Here is a 10763-nt window from a genome sequence, read left to right as displayed (position 1 = left end):
AGACCAGGCTACATTGAATTTCAATTACGATGTAAAATAATTCTGGGGAGAACTTTAGAAGTTCTGGTCAATAAACCAAACAAGAATGGCATGCAATCAGCTGAGAATCACTAGGAGATATTAACATCACGTTAAAAAAAAAAAGAAAGAAAATACCTTATACTAGAGAAAAACTACAGGAGTAAATATGGTTTCTTTATTAAAGGGCCACAAAGTTCTTAAAAGCCTGACCTAAGGCAAGCATTTTCCCCTTTTCACTATGTCACAAAAGCCCTCCACAAAGACTCCAGTCTGATGCTGCCCATGGAAACTATTTAATAAGAAAGCTCATGCACACAGCCAAGAGGCACTTATTTGCAATGCTGAAAAACCACTTGGAGATATACGTATTTATGGCACAGGCACAAAGAAGTCTTAACTGGAAAGCATATAAAGTACTGGATCTCTTTACCCTTATATATTCTAGCCAATGCGTTCCATCCACATTGGAGAGCCACCGTGCCTCATCGATCGAAGGGTACACAATCTCTTTTAATTTGCGTAGCGACTCTCGCATCACATGAATGTTGTGGATCTCTAAGAACACGAGTTCCGCGTTTGGGTAAACACTTTCACTTTCATATCCTCCACCCTTTGTCTGTGAAAAACAAGAGAAACATCACATCATCTGGAATTTACTTATTTTTTTTTATTGTCCTTTAGATTCTGGGTTACACATGCAGATCATGCAAGATTGTTGCATAGGTACATTCATGGCAAGGTGGTTTGCTGCCTCCATCCCCCCATCACCTATACCTGACATTTCTCCCCTCATTATCCCTCCCCACGTACTCTCCCACTGTCCCTCCCCTAGCCCCCAACAATGGACCCTAGTGTGTGATGCTCCCCTCTCTGTGTACATGTGTTCTCATTGTTCAAAACCCGCCTATGAGTGAGAATATGAGGTTAGATTTTCTGTTCTTGGGTCAGTCTGCTAAGAATGATGGTTTCCAGCTTCATCCATGTCCCTACAAAGGACATGAACTCATCTTTTTTATGGCTGCATAGTATTCCATGCTGTATATGTGCCACATTTTCTTTGTCCAGTCTATCACTGATGGGCATTTGGGTTGGTTCCAGTGCTGGCAGAGTTGGTTCCTTTAGGAAGTTACAGGGAAGAATCTGTTCCATGTCACTCTCTCTTAGCTTCTGGTGGCTGCTGGAAGTCCTTGGCATTCCTCAGCTTCTAGCTACATCATTCAACTCTCTGCCTCTATTGCCACATCACCATCTTCCTTCTGTGTGTGCCTGTGTTTCTACATGGCTTTCTTATAAGAACATGAGGCACTGGATTTAGGCCTACCCTACCCCAAGATGACTTCATCATAATTAATACATCTGCAAAGATCCTATTTCTAAATAAGGTAACATTCTGAGGTTCCAGTTGGACATAAACTTTTGGGAGACATTTTTCAATCTACTACAGTGGTTCAACATACAAAAATCAACCAATGTAATACCAATGTAAGAAGAAGATATGAAAGGCATCCAGATTGGAAAGGAAGAAGTCACATTATCTCAATTTGCATATGGCATAATCTTATATATAAAGAACCAATGGACCTAGAAAATATTCCTAGACACATATACTGCTATAGTTAAAATTATTCTAGATATACAATTTGGTGTCCTGTCTCTATCTCTTACGCATGGGACAAAACACAATGAACTGCCCTCACCCTGTTGACTAGTCTGAAGATGGCCTCCACTGATACGGCTTTTCTTATATTTTGTAATTCCTTGGGATATGGTAGTGACAGGAAGGAGGCAGAGATTTGGAATGACTGACACAGCTAATGATCCACATATGGGGAGCAAGGGAGCCTCACTAAGGATGCCTCCCTATGGTGGGCTGAAAAGTGGCCCCTGCCAAAGACATCCACATCAAATCCCTGGCAACGGTGAATGTGACCTTATTTGAAAAGAAGTTCTTTGCAGATGTTTAAGGATCCAGAGAGTTGCAGATGTGTTTAAGAATTCCAAGATTATTTGAAAAGAGGGTCTTTGCAGATGTGTTTACGGATTCAGGATTATTTCAGGTGGAGCCTAAACGTCATCACAGTGTCCTTAGAAGAGAAAGGAGGAGACACAGAAACACAGAGCGAGAGAGGGCCATGTGAAGACGAAAGATGAGACTGATGTGGCTACAGGCCCAAGAAAGCTGGGGTAGCCACCCCACACTGAAAGAAGCAAGGAACGGATTCGCCCTGGAACCCTTAGAGGGAGCAGAATTGGCCTCCAGAATTGCAAGCAATACATTTCTGGTGTTGTAAGCCACCAAGCTGGTAGTAATTTGTGTGGCAGTCTCAGAAAACTAATACTCCTCCCATCTTCCTCCCTGCCCTGTTCCTCTCCCAGCCTTCCCTATCTCAGTAACGGATACCACTATTCACTCTCAGGTTAGACACCTGGGCAGCCCCCTTGACCACAGAAGTGGCGAGCTTATCAGCATCATGTACTGTGCCCTGAGGATGCACTGCCACTGTGCTAAGTCATTTACACGTATTCTTCTCACTGAATTTTAATCCTCACACAACCTATGACATGAGACACTGGCATTATCTCCTGTTTTACAGAAGAGGAACCTGAGGCCTAGAGAGGTTAAGTAACTGACTCAGGATTCTAGAGCACCAAGTGGCAGAACCTGGAGGAAAACTTAGGTGTAACTGAATCCAAAGCCAACGGGTCTCACCACCCCTGCCATCCTGCCTCTCAGGCCAGTTGGAATACATGGAGGGTTTGTGGCCTGGGAAACAACCAAGCAGAGATTTCAAGCATACAATGGGACAAAAATCCAGTCTCGGCCGGACACGGTGGCTCATGCCTGCAATCCCAGCATTTTGGGAGGCTGAGGCAGGCGGATCACAAGGTCAGAAGTTTGAGACTAGCCTGGCCAACATAGTGAAACACCCATCTCTACTAAAAATACAAAAAATTAGCTGGGCATGGTGGTGGGCACCTGTAATCCCAGCTACTCGGAAGGCTGAGGCAGGAGATTTGCTTGAACCCGGGAGGCGGAGGTTGCAGTAAGCCAAGATAGCACCACTGCCCTCCGGCCTGGGCGACAGAGTGAGACTCTGTCTCAAAAAAAATTAATTAAATAAAAACAAAAATCCAGTGTCAACCTTCAAAGGGATCAGGACAGGATAGAAACTGCAGTGTCAAGCTCAAGTTGAACTCAGCATATAGACAGTGTTTAAAGCTGTGCCATCAGAGATTGGCCCCAGGAGTCTGTAGAGCAAAGAGGACCCCAGACCAAGTTCAAGGATCAATGTCATTTGAAGACTGGGAAGAGAAATCAGTGAAGGAGACAGAGAAGGCCAGGCTGAAAAGCAAGAGAAACTCAGGGTGTGATATCATGAAAGTAAAGGGAATGGAGGTGTTTGTATCATGTCTCACTGCCACCTGAGGTACACTACACAGGTGCTCCATGAGATTTATGGAAACTTTGTACATTTACAAATTTCACATGGCTGATTCCATTTTAAAAAAACTTCAGACCAGACATGAATTAGTCAAGTAACCACTGTATTTCTTAAATTAAATGGACTTCCAACGACCTCACAATCATATCATTAAAATGCCGAATCCTTTAGACGAAAATTATCCTTCTAGGGTTTTGCTAACTGATTTAGCAGACAGAATATTGTACAGAAGCGATGAAACAGACAAGATCCCAACCCATGTGAGACACCAAACACAGCCCATGGAATATACACCAGGGAGGAATAGCTACGGACTCCAAATGATTCTAACTTCAGGTGGTGAGGAATTCCACGAATTATTCTAACTGCATAATGATTTACAGACAGGACATGAAAATATCCAATGTTTCGGCAATGCTATTAAGAATGTACCTTGTTGGTATCAGCGACACTGTTTTGTCGAGCATCAAAGATGATCAGCTTGTGTGACTGTGCATTAGCATCCATTATTGTTTGCAAGTATTTTTCATCCTCTTTGCAGCGCTTATCATTGGGACCCACAAGTGGCTGGCTGCAACGGGTAATCGTTGCTTGACTTTCCGGATGAATCCATGACAACACCTAGTGTTTTTGAGCAACAAATATTAGTCTAATTCCTAAAGCAAGGTATGCTTTAATTACCTGGTAGAAAAATCAAGTACCCTTCTCAAGCANTTTCCTCAAAAGTGAGAGTGGGCAGGTAAATCACAGCATTGTAGTGGCCAGCAGCATGAAACAATTTTGACTACATAGCTCTAAAAATCCTCTTCCACCCCAAAAATTCTATGATTCTAAGCAAAACAAATCCTAAATCAAACTATTACTAAAATCCAGCCCCGTTCCAATTTGACTAATTTTACCTTGTCTCCTAATTTAAAAAACATCTTTGTATCTCAACAATAACATATATGGTAGGGTGAGGACAGAGTGAATATACAGGCTCTTATAAAATCTGACACTCTGCCACCCCACGTCTCATTTTCCTCCAGTGGCCAAATGACTCAGGATTATACCAGATGCAAACTCTGGGCTCAAACCATTACTCCCTGCTGGCTGCTACTACTTCTGTAATCATGGCCCACCCACACAGGATGCCATCATCCTGCTCAGTATTTAAGAAAGAAGCACCTCTAGGATGATTCTGTGAAACCAGCAATGCCATCCGATAATACAATAGCATGCTAACTTGTTCTTGCTACTCCTTTGTTATTCTCTACTACTTTTTGAGAGTATGACTGAAGTTACCCTTGTACTTAGCAATACGAAATTGTACAAGGGGGAATCACAGCAGATTGCTTACATAATTAGGTATCTGTTGAGAATCAAAGGTATGTTCAGGCTTATAAGCTTATCTTTCTACTTTCCATTTTTGTTCACTAGATTCTTTTTTGCCTTGAATCTTTCCATATTAGATCTAATGTAATATATATTCCTCTATAAATGATCATGTTTATTACTTACAGGAACTCTGCCTTTTGCTCGAAAAGCTGCCACTTTTGAAAGGTCATCATCTTTTACACTAGTTGGCACAACAATGACAGCAGGGTAGGTATCACAGAACTCATAATTATTGTTTATTTTGGATATTTTCCAACTCTCATTTGGCAAGCCCTGTAAGGTGTTGGAAAAGGAGGAAGGGGGGAAAGGCATGACTTTACACTTTGAAACAGTACTAAGCATGAACCACATCCATTTCTTATTTGCAACTAAAATCCATTTATAATTTATTGTTCATTGTAACTTAAAAGTCTATATATATTTATTTGGTAAACCCCTTTCCTTGACATTCTAAAAATCTAAAGAAGCATAAGAATATCTAAACCATGCTACAACATGAAAATTATACACTAGAATCACATTTCTATATATTTCTTGTCCTATTTTCTATAAATAATGAGCTCAGAGTTATTTTTGAAAATATACCCAAAAGTCCTTTAGAAACAGATACGTCTTACAAATATCTAAAATAAGTAATGTAAAACATTATACCAAACATAAGGTAGAGACTATATCATGAAACGAATGTCATGAAAATAAGATCTTAATAGAATAATTTGAAGCTGATAACGCACTGATGAGTTCCCAGACCCGGGAACACCAGATCAGACTGATACAGTCACAGCACATGCTTCGAATCTAACTGCAGTCAGTGCTTTGGATCCTTACTCATCAATTCTTTACCAGAACATCTAATAAAAACAATCTGGCAGATTTGGTTTTTAAACCCGTCCTTGTCCTTGAGTCCCACTTGCCCTCTGGAAACAGGCTGAACAAACAATGACAAAGTCTAAGGTTTGGCACAGGGAAAAGAGAGCATCGAGAGATGGGGAGCCTGTAAGCTAGCAGTTATACCTACATATAACTTGTTTGAAAAAGTTTCTACTCTACCACATCCTTTCTAACATTTTAGAAGAGAAAAAGATGCTCAAAGTATTATTTTCAGTTTGCTAAGCAATATACTTTACCTGNAAAAAGTTTCTACTCTACCACATCCTTTCTAACATTTTAGAAGAGAAAAAGATGCTCAAAGTATTATTTTCAGTTTGCTAAGCAATATACTTTACTGGATCATAAACTTTCCAGCCATTAATTGAAAATTTTTCTTTATAGCTGAATGCAAATAGTGCCTGGATATGAAAACCACAAAACACACATGTTACTATTTCTTTTTTATATCATATACCCAATATTAAAAATTTTCATTCTAATATGAGCTGAATGTATTAAGAGTCCTATTTTAATCTGCAAATTTTAAAGCAACAAAGTAGCAGCTTTTCTTAAGCATTACCCAGAACCGACAAATTTCAAATTTATTCTAATATTAGTCACCAACAGAGGAAAAAAGAGAGGAAAAATAACCTCTGGAAAAAGGAATAATTAAACATAAGATATTTGGACCCCCACAAATGCAGAAAAGGTTTACTTGGGTGTATTTACCTGTCCATTAGAAAGAGGAAATGCATGTTTGTTGAGGTTTTCAAATATCCCTAGTTTACTCTGTTCTTCCTGCTTATAAGCAAGCCGCAAGTTTCTCATATCCTGTTAAACAATTAGCAAAACTCAGTTATTCAACATATATCAAGCATCTATAAGCCAGATACTGTGCCATAAATAAGGAAGTACATTTTTTATTCATTTCTCATTTTATACTTTATCTTGTTCCAACTAACAAAAGGCAATTTAACAAAAATACCTCCAGTGAGATTTTAGAAAATTAAGTGAGGGAACTGGAACAAAGGGGATATGTGAGGTAAAAATTCATCAGATGGAACCAAGAATAAGATTCATACACAAGTCCTATGCACTTTCTTGCTAAACTTGTGCCACAAAATTAGTTATACTCTTTAAGCTGCTGAAAGAATCAGTTAAGAATTCATGCCAGCCATAAAACAGTAATGCAGCAGACATTCCACTCCTGCATAGGCAAAGAGAGGACTCTCTATCGCATACAGACTGTAGCCCTCAGTAACATCCTTATAGCAATACAATGCTGTTTCTCCATACCAGTTTCTTAAAATGCCCCATAATGCAAGCTGATGGCCAAAGGCCAAAGCACAAGTCAGCAGGAATAATCCCCCCAAGGCCAGCTCTGATGGTGTGATCTCTTCCCAGGATGTTTTGAGCAGTGTCCTTGACCTTTCAAAATCTATGCTCCTGTTAGTTAAACACAAAAATCTCACTCTTCTTTAACATTAGATGACATTTGAAAGTAAGTATGACCACAAACAAATTAAATCGCAATTAAAATGAAGTTATACTTGTGGTATGATTTGCAACAGCAAAAGAATGGAAATAACCTAAATGTCCATCAATAGGCAGCATTTATAATTAAATAAACTGCAGTACAGCTGATGAAACACTCAAGAGCTGTTAAAACAAGCAGCAGCTCTGCATGTATTGACATAACAGAGTGCCGAGACATATTGTCAAGGGAAAAAAGAAAAGGAGTAGAACAGTGTATATAATATACTACCATTCACGTTTTCTTTCTCTTTCTTTTTCTTTCTTTCTTTTTCTTTCTTTCTTTCTTTCCTTTCTCTCTCTCTCTCTCTCTCTCTCTCTCTCTCTCTCTCTCTGTCTTTCTCTCTTTCTTTCTTTTTTTTTTGAGATAGAGTTTCATTCTTATTGTCCAGGGTGGAGTGCAATGGCACGGTCTTGGCTCACTGCAATCTCTGCCTCCCAGGTTCAAGGGATTCTCCTGCCTCAGCCTCTCAAGTAGCTGGGATTGCAGGTACCTGCCACCAGGCCCAGCTAATTTTTGCATTTTTAGTAGAGACAGGGCTTTACCATGTTGGCCAGGACGGTCTCAAACTCCTGACCTCAGGTGACCCACCTCCCTGGGCCTCTCAAAGTGCTGGGATTACAGGCTTGAGCCACCGCACCTGGCCCCAGTTACCTTTTCAAAGAAGGACTATACATACATTCTCACATGCATAGGCTGTCTGTGGAGAGTTACACTAGAAATCAGTAACAGTGGGTGCCTGTAATGAGTGGAACAGGGTGGCAGGTGGAGGGAGACTGATTTTTTTTTACTATATACAGCTTTTGTATTTTCTTGAATTGTATATCACTTGTTAAAAAATAAACCTCACACCCTGTAAGGCTCTTAGGCATGATCTGAGAAGGCTGGGAGCATGACCTTAGTAATTCTAGGTTAGAGAACATTTAAAGCAGTTGTTAGCAAGTGCTCACCCCGGCCATAAAAATATCTTAGTACAAGAGCCCCAGGACGCCCGCCTAAGCAACATAATTTCCTGACATGCCTTCCCTCTAAGTTCCACTGGCTACAAACATATACCTTGGTGGCTGACTGAGCTGACTTTCTATTTAAGATTGCTCAAACAGAAAGCATTACAAGCTAAGGAAAGAGCACGTGCAAAGATTCTGGTGTGTGTGTGTGTATGAGGCAAGTATGAACCACCGAAGCAAAGCCCCATGTGACTGGGATGGCCAGAATAAGGGGAGGGTGGCTTGAATCAAACCTGCAGAGGAAAGTGAGTCAGGCAGAGAGGTATTGTAAGGCAAGTTTTTCCTTTAGCCTAAGGATAGCGGGAAGATACTCAAGAGTCGTGAGAAAGGGCACAATATGTTTCAAAATTGCAGAACCGATCAAGTCACCCCACTGCTTGCCATTGTTCCATATGGGACCCCTGCCTGAGAAGGACAGTTGCCAGGTAGTGCTTACAGTGAGTTTAGTAAGCCAATAGATTCATGATCTGGGAGAGTAGAGGGTTCTTTGGGGCAAAAAATGGATTTGAGCACAGTTTAGGACTAACCAGAGGGAGCCATCCCCAGAGACTTAATTAAAACAAATAGATTGTAAGGAATCCTAACCTAAAATTTGGAAGTGGCCTTGACAATCCTGCAGGCAGGATCTCTTTCCTGGTACTTCAGGTAGGGTTTTTGGTAAACTACATTACCAAAGTAAAGTCACTGGAAATAAAATACATCAGTTAAGAGTGTGTCCTACATGACTTCATGATTAAAGTTATCACACACATTTCTACTTAATTAGAGGAAGGGTACAAAATAAACAGATAAGCCCAGCTCAATATAAAAATTCCACCATAGCCAAGAAATTTAATCTTATTTTTAATCACAGAATTTAGGGACCACTGTTGTCCCTTGAGGAAGTCTTTGAGCAACCGCACTGTTCTGAAAGTAGTCTTAAAACAACAAACTGGGAAATGTATTGATCTCTGCCTTTCACTTGATTTCTCTGAGATGTGACAAATAATGTCAGCACTTAGGTTACACATCCATGTTAATTAGAAATACAGCTGGCCCTTCCTATCCATGAGTTCCACATTGGAGGATTCAAACAACTGCAGATAGAAAGTATTTTTTAAAAGGATGGTTATTTTTTTCTGTCACAATTCCCTAAACAATACAGTATAACAACTATTTACATAGTGTTTACACTGTCTTAGTTATTATAAGCAATATGGAGATGATTTAAAGCACATGGGAGAATGTTCCTAGGTTATATGCAAATACTATATATCATTTTATATAAGGGACTTGGACATTGTGGATTTTGGTATCTGAGGGAGAGGTCCTGGAATCAAACCCCCACCGATACCAAGGGACAACTGTACTTCAATAGAAAAGGTTTACTTCAAAGGGTTACACAATAGTTTAAATTTGATGACATGAGATCTGAAGAGGTCACTGTCCCGAAAACATTTGAGTTACTAGCAGTAGAAATTATTCTACTGTCCAAAGATCATGAAGACTGAGGGAGAAAAAGTTCCGAGCTAACTGCCCCCTTTTAGTTTTCACTTGTGTTGGTATTATACCTTGCACACTATCTCTATACCACAGGAATTGTCGCCATGGCTCTGTGCTCCAATCTTCTCGACTCTGCTGATCACTCCAAGGGGAACATCAAGGATAAAATGCGGGTCCTAGGTTGAAATATTAAGATTAATGCCTATTAGCGTTAGTCAACAGTTTTCGAATTTTAAGTCTTTGCTGGGTTACAATATGTTTGTTTACTTCTCATTCCCTCTTTGCCCCAGCTAAACTTAAGTCTGATTGATAGCATTCCTTATTAAATATACATTGAGACAACAATGGAATTTCCCCTCCAGGTTTAAGAGTTACTTTAACAGCCTTTTTTTCAATATACAAACATCTGTTTGCAAAAGTGTACATCTCAAAACCCAACCTGTGGTTATCTCAGGGTAACGGGATTTCAGGGGACTTTTAACTTTCTTCTTTTAGTATTTCAAAGTGTTTCTTTTAAAATAAAACACGCTTTTAAAAACTCACCCTCTCTACATTTTTGAAGTACAGCTTAAAGTCCGTCACTGTCAGGGTTCCACTCACTGCTCCCATAAATGGGCAGATATACATGACATCTTTCACTGAAAGAAAAAGGCCAAAGTAGCAACTACTGCTATAGACTTCTGCTTCCATAAATCTTAACATGAGTTTTCCAAATATATGTTTGTGATTCCAGTTTTCTAGGATTTTTATATTTTATAGAATTAGATCAATTAAGACTTTCAAAACAGAGAGATACATAGTCTACTAATAAATTTCAATTTTTTAAAACAAAATTCTGATTTGCTACTTAATGGGGTTTTAAGTAAAGGGCCTCATAATAAGTTACATTCTGTCATTTTTTTCTAGGTAGTTAAGATTTTCCCTGGGTGATAATCACATTCAAAATATGAATTTAACTCTGAAAACCCTGGGCTACCGTTTCATGAATTACTGTTACTTGAAACTAATGAAAGCTAAACACCGTCTCCT

The 10763-nt window shown here is 39.6% G+C and overlaps 1 protein-coding gene across 1 annotated transcript in view; it reads right to left on the bottom strand.

Annotated features, from left to right (window-relative positions):
- MTMR1 (myotubularin related protein 1) overlaps positions 1 to 10763 on the bottom strand; it is a 72183-nt gene that overhangs the window by 26201 nt on the left and 35219 nt on the right. Inside the window, exons 4-10 of the mRNA XM_037728613.1 lie at positions 10278 to 10372; positions 9803 to 9910; positions 6441 to 6542; positions 6068 to 6130; positions 4965 to 5219; positions 3897 to 4085; positions 312 to 637 (exon numbers count right to left, since the gene is read on the bottom strand). Coding sequence (XP_037584541.1) covers positions 312 to 637; positions 3897 to 4085; positions 4965 to 5219; positions 6068 to 6130; positions 6441 to 6542; positions 9803 to 9910; positions 10278 to 10372 — 1138 coding nt within the window. The remainder of the gene's footprint in view (positions 1 to 311; positions 638 to 3896; positions 4086 to 4964; positions 5220 to 6067; positions 6131 to 6440; positions 6543 to 9802; positions 9911 to 10277; positions 10373 to 10763) is intronic.

The sequence above is a fragment of the Cebus imitator genome, unplaced genomic scaffold (genome assembly GCF_001604975.1).
Source record: "Cebus imitator isolate Cc_AM_T3 unplaced genomic scaffold, Cebus_imitator-1.0 Scaffold273, whole genome shotgun sequence".
Lineage (NCBI taxonomy): Eukaryota > Metazoa > Chordata > Mammalia > Primates > Cebidae > Cebus > Cebus imitator.
The sequence above is the reverse complement of the archived record's forward strand: the minus strand, read 5'-3'. Positions and strand labels throughout refer to the sequence as shown.